We start from the raw sequence: 16,936 nt of genomic DNA, 5'->3' as shown, positions 1-16,936 counted from the left end.
CATGCTCCAAACATATCTCCTGAGCTTTTACTCCTGAATGCCTTTTCATGCTCAAGAACTCCTTCAAGACCTATTCTGCGGAGACCCTCTTCCCCAGCTAGCCCTTTTCTGTTTATGCTGCTCACCAGGAACTAGTTGCCAGTGATGCCATTGACTGCAGCTCCAAACAAACTCAGATAAATTTCTGTGCGTTGAGCTTTTCTAAAAGTCCAGTTTCTGCACTCTTCCTCCTCCGTGTACCATCCCTATGCCCCAGCTGGAATTGTATTATTATTACTATTAATGCTTCACAGGGCTGTATGCATGCACTTATCTCTGCTCCCACTCCGCAGAACAACTTCGAAACTACAAATTAGTAACTGCTTGTTTGCCTGGGATAGCGCAGCATCTGGCATGTTTTCAAGTGGTGAACTTTATGCAAGAAAGTTCAGGCTTTTACAATGTTCCTGAAGCCATGATGATACTTCTTTAAGTAGGAAAAAACCACAGCCAGCACCAAGAAAGTGACTTCGTGCCTTTATCTTATCTACCACTTCTCAAACACTGTTCCATTAATAATGCATTTCCTTGCTTGGTAGTGCTCCTCCAGTTGCATGACCAATTACTGTTCTCACTGAAGTCCATGGCAGCATTCCAGCAGAACATAAGTTAGTGCCTCTGAGGACAGAACTTGTCTCTCCCCATTGTTTATTGTGTTATCTTCTTGCCAAATAGAACTCAATGCCAGGTTACCTTTCGAACTAATGAAAAAACCTAGGGATTCTGGGTATATCTCTAATTCAGCCTGGTTTTAGTGTACTGCACGTATTAGGTACAGAAAGAACGGGTCTCAAAAAGCCTGAAGTGCACTGTCCCTTTTTTCTGGACTAGACACCAGTGCATGGTTATGATGAACAAAATTTACTTCTTAACACTGATCAAGTGTCTGTGAATCAAAAACATTGCTTAAAGCCTTTAGTGTTGCAAAACAAATTTGTGTCTCAACTGGTTGTGCACATCAGTAAGTTTCTACTGTGAAAAACAGCTTCAGAAAGTGTGGCATTTGTCCTACTGCGGAACAACTCAAGCACAGGAAGAAATGTTACAAGGCTGTCCTATTTCTTAAACAGAGGAATCGTCGGCATTCGTTAATACCAAGAAGCTACTTGCACAGCTACGGAAGAGTCTGCACTGCGTTTTCAAACAGCAGATCTCTTCTCTGATGATATTGGGCCAAACTTCTCATGCTCTTCCATTAATGCTGTTTAGAGTGTAATTCTTCATGCTGTTACCTTCTGATATAAAGCAATTACATTTCACAACTGATTTAGGAAGTAATTAATCAGAAAACATTTTAATATATTTGTATTTGTACTTACGTATATTAACTATTCTAGTAAGATCACCTAATTGTGGAAGACAACTAGTATACTCATAACTGCTTAAACCATTCTTGAATTTTGACTAGTAAAACATTTCAATCCATTTCTGCAGCCCTTTTAATCAAAAGTGAGGTTGCTGTTCCTTTGATCTTCCACTTCAGTATTTCTTATTCAGTTATGTTAGTATTAATATCAAATGAACTGGGTCAAGTTATTTTAAGTCTCTGCAATGTGTTTTTGTTTTGATGCAGAAGTAACTTCCGACTCTTTAATACTATAGTGCTTATACCCACTACACAAGATACTGTGAAGAACCTTTAAGAATGAACAATACTACAGAAATCCCAATTTACAATACTGCCACAGTATAAACAGACTTTTAAAAAATATAGTGTACATTTTTGCCTTCATCCTTTTTCATTACAGCATTCCCTTCTAATTAGAGTACTTTCAGCGGGTAGTAGTATGTAGCTATGCATTAATCAGTAAGCTCTCTTGACTAATCCAGTTCATTCTGTCTAGTAAGAGGATTCCAGCAGCAAACACACATACAGTTTTCAAAGCAGCAAGCCAAGAAAGGCAGCTCCAGAGGATATCAAGAAAATAGAAAGTGACAGATTGGTGTCACATAAGAGAAAGTATGGCAGGAAACACCCTCATGCTTTTCTCTGTATGAAGGCTCAAGAATGAGTAGGTATAGCAGAACATTTCTATTCTGCATTACAACGTTGTAAGTACGGCGAGTAAATAGCGTAATACAAGATTACATTATTCCTGATGAGGCAGAATGCTCTCATTCTGTTCACTGCTTAGGGAAGATTTATTTTTTTTATTCTTTAATCACACATATATTTTTGAAATTGCCCAGCCATATAGGAGTTAAGCTCCAATTTTAATTAACATGTCTGGTCTTAAGGTTTAACGATGTGAGCTTTCATTAAGTTACTGAAAAATAAAGGTCAGGCACAAAATTTTCCCCCAGAAAGTCAGCATTGTTGAGAATTCACAAATAACTTGAAAATAGTGAGAACAGACTTTCAAAAGTCTCAACCCTTTTTAGATAGGTGGAAATGATTTCCACTTACAGCAAGAATGGAGCTGGCCTATACATTCCTTCTTGCTGAATTATTTTTGACTTATTTTCAAAAAATGCAAAGGATATTTACAGTTATAACTGAGTGATATTAGTATGCGGTAGAAAAGGAAAAAGGTGTCAGCTTAGTTTTGATGTCTAGTTAGCCAACTGTCCTTGCCTTTTTTTTTTCTATCTTACCATTGGAATTCTTTGTCTCCTCAAAATCAATGATGTTTTCATTAAATCTAGAGATACTGCTCTGATGTTCTGCACACACTCTATTTCCACAAATCGGATGATTTTGGACTCATGATACTTTAACAGAATCTGAGGATTAAATAAAATGAGAAGATTAATGCATGCAGTGCGAGACAACACTTCATTAGTTGCAGTAACACAGCAACATGCTACTTGCAGCATGGAAAAATATTTCCAAGCAGCCGAATTCTACAGAGGGCTCAAATCTCCCCAGATGTGAAGGTGTCTTGCTCAGACCCATCCAAACCCTCTGACAAGCTCTTCATGCAGCTTCAGAACCCCCGAATTCACTAGCACATAAGCCAGCCTCACTCCTCTACCTAGGAAGCTACTGCTACCTCCCGCCATGCCAGAGGCTCACCACTAAAAGCCTTGGCCTGCTGGAACTACAGGACTGCATCCTGACTCGATCTGAAGGATCTTTCAGACAGAGAACAGAAGTTACTTTGAACAGTCTTAAAGTATCTGTCTTGGAAAAAGTCACCCAAGTTATAAAAGACAAACTGGTATCTGTTCACTTATAACAGCCTTTTCAGGAGAGCAACAATGACACACTGTTTTCTAGACAACTACTTTTCAGAATGCTTTTGACAACACCATCTCATGTAAGCTACTTACAAACTTCCATCTATTCTCTTTCTTGCAGCCAGTACAAGCCTCCATTTTGTGTGTAGCATATCCCCAAGGAGATGCAGGATTATTTGCTTATTGCTGATGATCACCTGGGCAAGAGTCCTACAAGCTTTTACTTACCCACAAGTGACACAGGTGCCATTTTGTGCAAATCAAACATTTCCCTCTTCATAAAACAAGTTACTTCAAGCTCGCTATATGCCTCGACAAATACAGGCTCCTAACTGTACTGCAGGCATTCACATGAATAAGACACGGCTATGCAACAACAGTTAAGAACAGATATGATGCATTAAAGTTTTATTTCAATACAACATAAAAAAAGCCTAAAATGTCTGTGAAGGCGTTTCCCTGTTGCCTTGCACTAAGATGCCAGCAGCAGCCAGAAAGTTAAGTATTAATTCCTCAGCTTGATAAACAGATGGGCTTTGGCCTCAGCAACCCCTAAATTCACAGGCACATACTTTTTTTTCCATGTAATACATTTTTACCGTTATCACCATCTTGGGCCTCCACCTTCAGCTTGAATGAGGAAGTATAAGGGAAGATATGCCTTTGCCCCTTGGAACTCCATTCACTTCAGAAAACTCTACATGGGTATGCTCCAGAGGTACAACTGGCTATAAGACTTTTCAAAACTTCGAAGGTATGGAATGCGATATTCATTCCCTTTTCCTCTGAAAACCCTACCCAGGGTTTCTGGGAAACATTGACACGCCTGTAATGCTTATTTGCTCAGCAACATCTTAGCTTCTCTAAGAATGAAAAACATACTACATGCAATTTATTTAGCACTATTAGAAAACTTAAATACGTTATGGCACAACACAAAGTACATGTATTTTTTTTTAATAACATCAAAAACACTCAGAGACGAACTCACTACAGAACCTGCATATATTTTTTGCCTCATATCACTGATGGGAAGGAAGTGGATATTGAAAATGGAAAACATCAGTGTTGCTGACTCAAACTCAAAGAGGAAGGTTATAGATGTATTCCAGAATCAACCTTTTCATCACATAGGCTCAGAACGAGCACAGAAGCAGAGACCGAGTGTTATCAGATACAGGAAAAAACCCACCTTTGTGACAGACTCAACAAGAGATCTGGCCTACAGCATATAGGCTGCAGATTGCAGATATTATGCTTGCTTAATACCATATTACGAATAACTTCTGCTGAATTACTTCTTGGTTAGGAAAAGCATTCTAAAATCCTTGCTGTAGTGCATATCAAGAGTTTAAATATTTTTTCGTTCTCAATATGTGAGAAATGGTTACATACAGATTTCATCATCTTTCAACTTTCTCAAAGTTCTCTACCTGCACATTTTCTCCCCTCAAAAAGTGAGCATTTTACATAGCTGCTTCCCTTTCCTCAAGCCTTGCATTTCTAGTGGAGTCAGGGCAAAATTACTGAGTCCTTGTGAGCATCCAGCTCCACCTATGCCAACAAGTCAAAACAACTATTTCATCTTTGGCTCCTCTTCCTGCGTATCTAATGTGCCATTTGTTTTCTGCCTTCCTCCATCATTATTGCTCAAAATAAGAGCAAAGCAACTTGGCTGGAAACGCCTTTGACTGAGGGCGTATCTTCTGCCAGGTAGCTTCAAGGAAAATGTAAACTACTTCTGTTCGGCAGGATACAGTTTTCAGAAAGGATGTAACAGCTATTGAGCTACTGCTACACTTCAACTTTGCCATTTACCATTTGAGCTGAACAAGAGTTATTGACACTGACTTCAACAAAGGACGCTTGTGTATAATCACAGAAGTCAAGTGCAGTTTGAAAATAACTCCTGCAAATTCTAAGAAGGACATTTTACTGCTTAATGCACAAAGGCCCAGTGAAAATAAATCTAGTAGTCAGTAGAAATACGTTTCTGTGCACACCTTGTTCTGCACAGAGGAAAAAGCACAATACTTACATTTAATGTCCTTTCCAGAAATTAAAACCACAAATTTGAGAATTTGCCTAGATTGACACCATCTACCCTTAGAAGATGTAAAGACCAGCCAGTGGAAATACCAGTGCTCTGTCAGTGCCCAGAGCCAACCTGAGGCCCTATGACAACATTACTGCAGTATTACTGTGCTTTATGTACTACACTTCTTACAGGGACTTACAGCATCAGCTTCCATCCTAGATCGCACCAATCTTCATTAACTGAGAGTACTGCCAGATCATGCAGGTGCCTCCTTGGCTATATCAGAGATCTAACCAAAAGTCTTCCAGTGTGTGTACTAATCCTGACACAGAAGTACTTTAGAAGTGAGGCTATAGGTCTGCTCCAGCCCTGACAGACTCCTTGGTGCCTGTGAAGAGAGCACTATATATGAGAATTACATCCAATACTGCAAAGACTTATCCAATATTTATTGCAAGCATATAACTCAAGTTTCTCTGGTCCTTTCATGTACTTGATATGATGTATGTGGGTGCATCATGTTGAGTCAGGTTCCAACATACATTCTTAATTACGGGGCAAACACATATCATCCGTAAAGATAATAACTGAAATCTTCAATTTTAGCAAGAACATCCAAAAAGCAAGACCAAAATGTCCTTTATAGTCAGTATGGATGAAAGATGTAGGTAGACAAGGAAAAAGGGGTGAGGGGCCATGCATTTCACCATCACATTGCAAGACTCGTCTGCATTATTATAGAGAATTTTAAATCAGAGCTGGTTAAGATAATCTTAGTTTGACACAACATACATTTATTTTAAATTGCCACTATATCTTAACTAGTTATCACAAACAACATTATCTATAATACAAAGCTGTTCCAATAGATCTCTCAGTGTTCCAGTTCTGTAGTTAAGTATTTTTGGTGAAATTACAAACAGTAGAACTTAAATTTATTCTTTTGCATCTAAAATATGAATCAATGTAAAGATTAGGTTCCATATAGTTATATATAACAAATCTCACTGTGCACGAATAATCACTGACACTTTTAACCACTTATCTAGCTTTCAAGATGAAATAAATCAGATATTGGCATTTTAGATACTAGATGTTGACTTCCATGGTGTCAAATAAGAATTCTTACTTCATGTGAACAGGGACCTTTATCTCTAGTACAGAAAGCATCCAAATGCTCTTGTGACATTGTACAGAGGCCAAGAAAATATCATGCAGCAGAAACGTCATCACTTTGTGCTTAGTGATGTTTTCTTCTATTAGTATCTAGTGCTAAATCCTGAGAAGTCAAGCTTGGAAATCTCCTTTTCATTGGAAAAGTTTGTTCGATCTATGCGAGAACTTGGGCTTCCAACTTTAGTCAGCCAGGATTTCCTGCAAGAAAGATGAGAGGGTTAGCACATAAAGAATAAGTTTACTTCTCTCTTGTTTTCACACCCTTTCTCCTTTAAAAGCAAAAAAACCCCAGCCCTTTTTTAAATAAAGGGGTTTATTTAAATAAAAGTCAATATTTCAAGAAGTATTACAGAATATTACATAAAACCACATCCAACTAAAGGCTAAAGCAGGTTTACTTTAATGCTCCCTTTAAAGTACTTACTGATAGCATTCAAATATTAGCTTTGCAGATTCAATACTATTAGCAAGAATCTAAAAGCACTGTAATTGAAAAATAGTATGAAGAAAGAATTCTAACAGCCAGTTTATCTTTTTCCAACAACTAAGAGAAATGGAAACTGAAGTGAAAATGTAAGTTCAAAACCAGCAAAGACACATAGAGCAAACAAAAAGTCAAAATGATGTCACAACGCAATACTAAACTGTAATAATAAATTCTGAATTTTACACAGGCATTCCTAATTCTTAAGTGGTGATTTTGCATGTATTTCCATTACAAACCAATCTTTAATTATGCTGGTGCTCGCCTTCTTCCATAGCACACTAGAAAAATAGTGCAGAAAACAACTTAACATGAGGTAATTGAGGCTGGCTGCTCCTACACCCACACCCACTATATTCCGATCCTGCAGGAATTCCCTAATTCAGTCATGAAACTATTGTGTGATAAAAGGAGGTGCACAAACACTTGAAGTGCAGCAGATGACACTGCTTGCAGAGAAGTTTATTTACAAAAAATACTTTCCGAGCATTTTCTGTTGTACTGAAGTCTCACAAATAGGAAAGAGAAAGTATTTTACTGTACCATATTTAAGGAAAAATATTTCCTCACAGTTACATTTTATAACTTTAACGATACACAAAGCGGTATAGATACATAACTGTGGTTAGTATTAAAAAATACGAATTTAAATCCCAATTTGAAGACCACAAAAGTTATCTTATTAACAGTTAATTAATCCATTGAAAAAAATCACACTGAGCATTATAAAATGCAATGTTCTTGCAGTGAGACTTAATTTTGGTATCTTTATAATGAAAATTGTGCCTAGAGATTGCTTATCTTCAGCCAGTAAATAAAACACCTGAGGTATAGCAGTGTCTCCTGTTAGAGACCCTATGCTGACAAGAGGGTGGTTTATTTTTATTTTTTTAGACAATTTCTGACAACGTAACACTGCAAAACATCTTGTATGTCTTAGGTGGTTACCAGAGACAAGTAATTTTCTCCAAACTGTGCCCGTCCTTCATAAGATTGGTCTCATTACTAGCACAGACAGTTCCAAACATGTATTCAGGACCTACGCAACTAACCTCATTTTTCAAACTCCACAGAGTCTCTTGATTATTAAGAAATATTTATATCCTTACCACTTTCTTAATAAAGTAGGTATGTCCTACTACTCATGTGTTTTGAAATAGAACCCTAGGAATACACTTGGTGGATTATAGACTTGCGGTGCCAAAGAGCTCCATGAGCTCCTTCCTATTTGACCACTGAAGTAAAAGCTCTATATAGAAAGACTTCCTAGAAAACACAAACCAGATAGAGGTATCTCATGTTCAAAAGGTGACAAGCCTTAATTTAGGATACAGCAATTAGAAGTAATAAATATTTGTCAGATGTTTCTGCATCTTCACACCTCTTGTTCTTTGCCTCATGTTGTGAACAACCTCCCTTCTGGTCTGTTTTAGATGAAGCCTTTCCAGTACGGAGTACAACACAGGAATAGGAGTCTGTGAGTGAAACGGGGGAATCCAACTTTCCACTTTCCACCAGAGCCCTAAAGGCAGACCACATCTTTCAAGAAGGAAAAAAGCCTAGTAATAGACCAGTCCATTTTGCTCCACATTATGAAAAATCTGAAGACCCTCCTGTTTATTTAGCAGAGGTCTCTAATATAGTTGGATGTCCTTGAGCAAGAAAAAAAAACACATGTATTTGAAATACTGAGTTACTTTAAAAAAAAACTGTACTATTTTAGAAGACCAGCGTGATATCCACAAGTGAACAGACTTTTTCCCCTTTTTTTCCTCTCATTTTACAAGGTGAGCTTGTCCTAGACAAAACCAAAAGATACATATTCCTTGCCTAGTCTTCACAACTGTACCTAAGACCAAAATTAATCCATGGCTGCTTTCAATTCCCAAGTTCCACTGCAGAAAGAAAGTAACTCTGCAAATGTTGCACAGAGCGTTATTCATTGTCAGCTCCATATACTCTCACATGAATAAGGATAAAGCACAAATTATAAGAATCCAATTAAAACAATCCAGCTCCATGGAAACTCTTTAAAGGATGCACATTTTTTATTCCTTATTTAATGCATGAGGTAGGCAAGTATTACAGAACTGCTCCCTACCTAGGATTTGCATGACTACAGGGGCTCAGTTCTTCACCAAGATGCAAATACTTTGCAATAAGACTTTCTTCATTGATTTTTCCCTTACTTTGCTCAGGTGACAGACCATTCACTGAACACTATGAAGCAGCACATTTTTTACAAGCTAAGAAAGCAGGAAATCGGTATTTGCTAGAAGTAGTACACAGTTATAGTGGTTTTCTCATTTATCTACAGAGCAGAAAATGTCATCTCCAATATCTTTGGTAAGGGCAGTATTTTTAAAATGGTTTTAACTTTCAATTAGTAACCAGATCAATAGACCTGAATTAAGAACAGGTTCTGTATCCTCCCTACTTCACTCAGCTTTCTTGATTTTTTAAATTTTTTTCTTTTTCTTTTTTTTTTTTTCAAATCACCCAATGTGTGCCAGAGATTAGTTACAACTACTAGCATTTGGAGTTTTAGCTTGCCATTTATAGCATCCATTTTAAAATTCACTGCTGCTACCCACTTCTATTCAGGAGTAAGAAAGACAGCCTGCACCTCGCTTCTCACATGGGGTACATCTGAATCAAAATGAGGACATTCCTTTAGTCTGCGACAGGACAGTATAGAGCTTGCTCTTCAATTTTGAAAGATCTATTTCTAAAGCTACACTGCTTCAGTGAGTCCGGAATGAGAGCTAATCTCCAAAGAGCCATTTCCTATCATGTTTTATTTCTCAAGCATTGCATATCCATGCAACCGGTCCTGGCCATGCTCCGATCTCACTGCTCGAAACCAAACTGGCTGTGTGGGGACTAGACCAGCTCAGACACACTTTAATCACAGATTTATGAGTTATACAACCTCCCTGTCTGGGCGAGAAGCCAGGCAGGCCAGCACCCCAGGGTCTCTCCTCAGGCTGTGCAGCACTCGCGGCAACCCCCTCCCACCTTCTGCCACAAGGTTGAAAACACCCAGCTGATTGGTTCATTCAGACAGGTGGCACCTGACAATTGGCTGTTGGCAGCATGGACCACCCACCTCTTTCTGGAAGCTTCTCCACAGCCTCACAGCCAGCAACCACCCCTCACTCCCAGGTGATCCCCTGCAACCAGGCCCCATCAGCCCCAGCTGCCACACCTGCGCAGGGCTCTCACAAAAATACCCCAAAACAAACCTGAACACCACTCCCCAGCGCAGCTGACACTGCAGCCATCGGTACAGAAGCCACTCAGAGCACAGGGATTTTCTCTCAGGTCTGAGTTTTACTTCCTCAGCCCGGTGAGGACAGCTTGCCTGAAACAGCTTCCCAGCCAAACGTAAACACACGCTTTTGCTATCCCCATATTCATGGTGGCTTACTCCTAGGAGTTTAAAACAATTGGATCCATCAATCTTTTATCATTTCATTAACTAAAACGAACCTTGCTAAGTGACTCAGGCTTGCTACCTAGGCAACTGGGCACTTCCCCTTCAACATCTTATTGGAAAAGGACATCAAGAGCCAGGTTTGCACCACCCCAGTTCAGGTTCTCACAGAAACAGCCTGGCTGCCTACAGCATTCCAAGCCGCTGTCTCCTGCAAGCCCAGGCGCACGTGCCTACCTGTTAACTTGTCAGAACGAAGCCTGACCCGGTCAAGCCTGGAGAGTTCTCTGGAGCTGTTAATTAAGGAGCCTTGCCTCTGTAATACAAGATAAAACTAGCACAGCCCTAGGAAAAAAAAAACCCACACTTTGAATACTCCATGCAAAAGAGTAACTTTAAAAAAAAAAACAAACAAATCTTATTCAAGGAAATCAAACTGAAATCTGTGCTATAAAACAGATTTCTAAAATAAATGGCCTGGTTGGCATTATCCTCTGACTGAAGCCTCTTTGTACTTCCATAAGGGAAAAGTAACTCTGATACGGGAAGAAACAGGCCGTTCTGCACCTTTACAGAGCAGGCACAGCAAATAAGAACGTAAATGAACTACTCATTCTTCCTGTGCTAGACTCTGTATCAAACCATCAATATACATAAGAAGCTTCTGCAGTAGGTTCATTTATTGTATGCAAAAAGCCAAACTATTTTATCCTGAGATTGGAGCAATTTACAGTCTATAGTGCTAGAAACAGACCTGAAAATGACCTTAATACTTGGTGAGCCAGGCACAGTTTAGGAATATGTTTGTTCCTCTTCACCTTAACCAGTGCCACTTACAGTGGAACAAGAGAAATGCGTGCTTTTATTTAGAGGGAGAGAAAACAAAGGCACTGGCTTATTTATGCTTTATTTCCCTTTGTTTGGGATAAAATATTGGAGAGAATGTTGCTTTTTGAAGATTGTATTTACATCTGTGACAGCGTATAGACTAGGATTGCAAATGTTTATAAAATACCTCCAAAATGTTGTTGTATTCTGAAACAGTACTGTCAAGTTTTCATAAATGCTGATATATAAATCTTTGCAAAAGAAATGTGGAATTCTTTTTCATTGCTGTCTGGCTTCTGAATTTTTGGGAAGAACTTTAGCCACGGTTTTCAAGCTTTGCTCTACAATCAAAAAGGCTAAGAATATTTTACTCAAAACCTTTGTTCTTATAAACCTGAAATTAACATCTAGGTAAAGCCTCCAGTAGCCTGTATAGTAAAGATATCTCACAGCTTACTGTAGAGCCATTCCATTGTCCCTAACACCTGCTGCAGGAGCCTAATAGTAAAAATGGGAATCTAGAAATAAGATTTATAGGGTTCAGCGTTGTTGTGGAAAAAGTAGCAGGAAGGGCAAAAACTTTGGTAACAAAAGCACATTTGAAAATATTGTTTTGTTTGACATGATCTGAATCATACTGTGGCCTGAAAAAAGCCACATTTATCATTTTAATTTCAGCAAAAGCAATCAAGACCTTAGAAAGGTAGAGAAAACAGATTCTAGGGAGAATTACTTCTCCCATTTTAGTGCAGGATAAGGTCAAGAGGACTCAAGCAACACATGCAGTCAATTTCTCCTACCAGTCTTCACCCTCTGTTCCTAGTAATTTTTTAGCTCTCAAAACTAGCTTGGGGTAAAAATCTGAAGCCACCTGACCCAAAATGCAGCTCTGCTCAAAGGGTCTCTGTGCTGCCATGGAAACTGCTGCACCTCCTCAGGCAAAGGGTATGGGCTTGTTTTTAAATTGTTGTACCTACTGCCTGATACACCACCAAAACCACTGCTGGCAGCAGTTCATACTAGGTCAGGATCAAACGTCTGCACCTAATTGCATGGCCATGCCATTTGCATATATATACACCTGCAAAAGGGAGGGGGAAGTAGTAGAGGGAGAACAAGGCAAAGTGCAAGGAAGGGGAATTTAAGCACATTCATTAGAACAAATAAATAGTTTTTATTGTCCACCAAATCAAAGCCAAGTGACAGGCTGCTTCAGAGGATTAAGAGGGGAAAAAAAAAAAAGAGAAAGCCAGCAGTAGTCTAAGGACACAGGACAAGAAGTGGGTGGGCTAGAAATGAAGGAACCTGCTCGGGCACAGGCACAGTGCCCCAGAATACAGCTGTAGCCTGTAGGCATGGGGAAGACCACACTGCTGCTGCCCATTCCCTAACTGCTCTGGGCATCCCAACAACAGGAATTTCTCAGACCATTAGATATTTAGCAGAAGTTCTGGAACTGTTTTAGGAAGGGGAGAAAGATATTTAATCAAAACTATTGTTTGACTTTGTATTTTTAAACACAGCTGTCAGATGAATGTTGTTAATTTTTCTATATTTCTTCCTTTTCTGCCAAACCCTGCTGTACTCAACGCCAGCATTCTCTACGGAACACACAAAGTGCTCTTCTTCAAGGTACTATTTGAAAGTAATGTCAACAGCAAGGGCATATTAGCAGACTCCAAGATATTGTGTGACACAATGCAGAATAAGCTTCAAATATGTATTTTGGTGTTGCATTTCTATTCATAAACCTGAGAAAAATTACTTGTATGTTAAGGTTCATCACATTGTGTATGTTATTGGCAAGATTTTTTTTTAATGTAAAAGCTATCATTACTAGTTTGCATTAGCACAGAATTTGACCCTATGTTCCTCAAATTTACTTTGTTACTCATATCTGACCCATGTTAAGTCTCTTTACCTCTTAAGGAGGAGGAATTATCCCAGAATGACTGAAACAAAGTCTGAATTTTTTTTCTTGTATGCAATGCAAAGACCTGTTGTGGATTTTCCTATTAATACATTTTGGTAAACTTCACGTAGAATTTAATCTTTTACTTAAACACGGGATCATAAGAAGTGTATTTTTATTAAAAAGTTATCAGAATAACTCTTTTAAACCATGTTAGGCAAGTCACATTTGGCTGCTTTCATAGATCTATTGGAAAAAACTAAGCAATGCTGCAGAAATTTGTTCCAACAAAGAAGAGTAAAGAAGTAAATGAAAAGTAAAACCAAGTTCAGCCATTTCAGTAACTCAAAACAGCTTTTATGTCCACACTGACCTACAAAAAGTACAAGACAAAAGAGAATTTCCTGTTAAGCTTGCGTCTTATCTTCCCAAAGCAGTAAACGTACTGGAAAGCCAGAAGCAGCAAAAAGGCCTATTGTGTCTTTTCTTTGTAATATGTCTGCCTCTACAGGGTACAATTTGGCTCACAAGGCAGACCAGGAATTTTGGCTAGCTCCACTCCATTGCACAGAATGCAACTGAAAGTTATTTCTCATTCCACATCTATTAAATCTAAGGCCACAGGAAGCTTAAATAAGGAGGAACTGTCCCTGTTAGCACACCAATTCAGGCTTCTGGAAAAGGAAAGCTAGCTCTACTGCTTCAAAACTGATTGGCACCCATCACCCACATAAACTATTTGGAACAAATGGCTGTATTATAGTTGAACAAAGAAAAAAGTTCTATTGCCTCTGACCATCAATTTTATACCTAAAAATTAAACCCTTACCTTGGCCATAAGGTAACCCTTATGGAGGACCATAATGAATCATCACACTTTGATCAATTCAGTTTTATTTAAAATCCATTTCATTATATATCCTGGTAAAAATAAAACAGCCACTATAGTAAAGGGAGCCCATTTACAGCCATCCAGTTGGAGGATTCATATCAAACCAACATGTATCCACAGTCCGGGAAAGCATTCCAATAAGATAGAAAACTGCAGATGACAAATGCAATCAAGAATTTGAAAGACAACACTACTCTGTTCTCTGGTAATGAGGTTCAGCAAGGAAGACTGACATAAAAGCCATATGAAGACCAATCCCCACATTATCATGTTTCCTGTATCTTCTGTGTAATTCTCAGAAGACAGATTTACACAGAAAAACACAAATTGATTTATTACATAAGAACTAAGAATAATGCCAGACCAAAAGAGAGTGAATTCCTTTAAGCACCACTGGGATTCTTGCAATTTTCCTCAAAAGTCTCCCTCACTTCACAAGTACTTAGCATAGCTAAAAGACCGAAAAGCAAGACAACTCACTGAGAAGTTGCAAACTGGTCCTTTCCAATTCAAGAAGATGGAGGTCTTAAAAGGGAAGCATCACCATTTTTAAAGCATTATCAAAGAGCACTGAGCAAGTCTGAATGAGAATATTTAATAGTGTTGCGGTGAGTGTGCAGAAATTTACCTTTCCTTAGAACACCACTGTTTGAGTACTTCAGGTAGGCTCACTTCAAAACATGCAAGAGTGACTGTTTCCATCAAAGTACCTTATATAGGCATCCACATGTGAGCACAGGTTAGGTACTTGGTCATCCAGCTGTTCCTTACACTGAAGTGCATGTACAATTGCTTTCATACGCATGAAGCATCTGCCTGCCCATTTTTATAGTAAAAACAAACACCACCCCTCAGATAGTCACAAAAATCTCAGCCAGAACTATTTAAAGCTGAAATACTTCAGATATGTTTGCATTACACATACATTTTCTTCTTACTATTCAGCCAATGGATTAATGTATGTTGGGACTTACAAATTACCTTTATAGATAACTGCAACACATATGGTGTCTAGCCACTATAGAAGTGGATGCTGTTGATAGTAAAATATGTAACAACTGAGAATACTTTTCTTTTTCTCTATAGCTTGCGAAAGTGTTTTAGAATTTTCTTATTAAGCATTCAGCTAGCTCAGCTCCATTTTTTCCACTGACTTTACACCATGAGATTTAATTTGGTAATTTAATTTGCACACTTTCAAAGGAAGCAGTTACACCCATCTTTTTAACCTGCAATCTCAAGGAGCTTTTTTAAAGTAACTGTGATATAAAATAGTAGACACTTTAGTATATTAATTAAAAGATCAGGAAAATGTTTTAATAATGTTTTATTAGAGAGCACAACTGTTCAGAAAAACACCAAGTAGATTATACTAGCTAATAGTCTGCTTAAATTTTACACAATGAGAAGATTTGGGCTTTGTCAAGACCTTCTTTCATAACGCTGTATTTTTTTGCATTATAAATATAGCTACAATAAGGAGGAAGAAAAATATTAACATAAGTATATGTTACAGCCGTTATGTTCTTTATTCGACAAGAGCTATTTGTGGCTTCCAGCACACCAGAATATACTCTTGAGGTGAGCCCAGCATGGTATGTTTACAAGGAAGGTAACACTGTACCCACGGTGTACATGGGTATTAGATTATATATAATATTCTCTGGAAATAAAATCCCCTTTGCAATTGATTAGATTTATTACCAAGAACTAGGCTTTGTTGTTATGTATTATGTATTGTTCTGTAAATAACAGAAATAGATCTTGTATTTAGAAACAGTCGTATACTTCCCAAAGTATATTTACCTCATCTGCCTTGAGGTAAATCTCCAGACACAACAAACAGCCTAAAAACAGCATGTGCCAAGCCTCTGGCATGCCGTCCGGTATGGAAGAACAGCCATACCTTATGGAAGTCACATCCCAGAGTTGTATTTCATTTACAGTAAGAAAATTATTTTGATTCTTTAACATATTACTTCTTTATGATGTTTTTCTTATTTCATATACATTAGAAATAACATTCTTGAAAGACCTACTAAAAAGATTGGGTTTTCTCCACTGGCGGCTTTATAAGTTCCATACATTTATCATTACTGTTTGTGAGCACTTTGGTTTTAAGTCCATAAAATGATACAGGCAATCTTCAGGAGTAGGTATTAAACACATCATCTAAAGAAGCCTTTGAAGATGCCAAACTACTCTGACAGGAGGCATCTCATCATATCAGCTGAGATCTTGAATAAGAGATAACAAAAGTAACTCTCAACCTTAAGCTACCTGATTTCCTACATATATACATTATTCAAATCTGCTTTGTAACATCTCTAATTATTAGGCTTTATACTCTCAGTTAATATCACAAAAAGCTCAATAGAAAAAAAAAGACCTATTCATGTGAGCAGCAACAACGCTGCAAGCACACCTATGGCGAAGTCCATTCCTGTGGTCTATAAACTGTCATTATGAATATACTCACTTAGTAGAAATAAACACACTTAAAGCTCCGAGCTATTTAAGGAAGCTATCAGAGCATGAACACACATTTTGGTTCAATGCTTCTTTATGTAAAAAAATTGTTATTTTAAACAAGGCTTTTAATATTTATTGAAATAAGATCTGACTCTCTGCTATTCAATGGTTCCTCTGCAGTACTACATCACATTTTTATTAAGCCTGATTTTCAGACTATTTCTCTAATTTTTTTTTTCCTGTTTATTTGCAACAGTGATAAAATGAATCAAGAAATAGGAATTTCTTTCCAGAAAAAAAAATCTTTTCCTCTACAAAAATAAACCCGAACTGGAAATCCTAAACTATCACCTTTGAGGCAACTATGGTACATGCTACTTAAAGTTACTACCTACAGAAAGCAAACCAGATTTACTGATTATTTCTATTATTATTATGACGGTAGTGGGCTTGATCTTTCCTCCTAAACTTCCCATTAG

General features: G+C 37.9%; 1 protein-coding gene across 1 annotated transcript in view; it reads right to left on the bottom strand.

Annotated features, from left to right (window-relative positions):
* Positions 1-6,516: 6,516 nt before the first annotated feature.
* ACYP2 (acylphosphatase 2, muscle type) overlaps positions 6,517-16,936 on the bottom strand; it is a gene marked incomplete at its 5' end in the record, with an annotated part of 41,440 nt that continues 31,020 nt past the window's right edge. The window contains one exon of the mRNA XM_010294235.1: positions 6,517-6,631. Within this exon, the coding sequence (XP_010292537.1) occupies positions 6,517-6,631 (115 nt within the window). The remainder of the gene's footprint in view (positions 6,632-16,936) is intronic.

Source organism: Phaethon lepturus, unplaced genomic scaffold, assembly GCF_000687285.1.
Source record: "Phaethon lepturus isolate BGI_N335 unplaced genomic scaffold, ASM68728v1 scaffold52169, whole genome shotgun sequence".
Lineage (NCBI taxonomy): Eukaryota > Metazoa > Chordata > Aves > Phaethontiformes > Phaethontidae > Phaethon > Phaethon lepturus.
The sequence above is the reverse complement of the archived record's forward strand: the minus strand, read 5'-3'. Positions and strand labels throughout refer to the sequence as shown.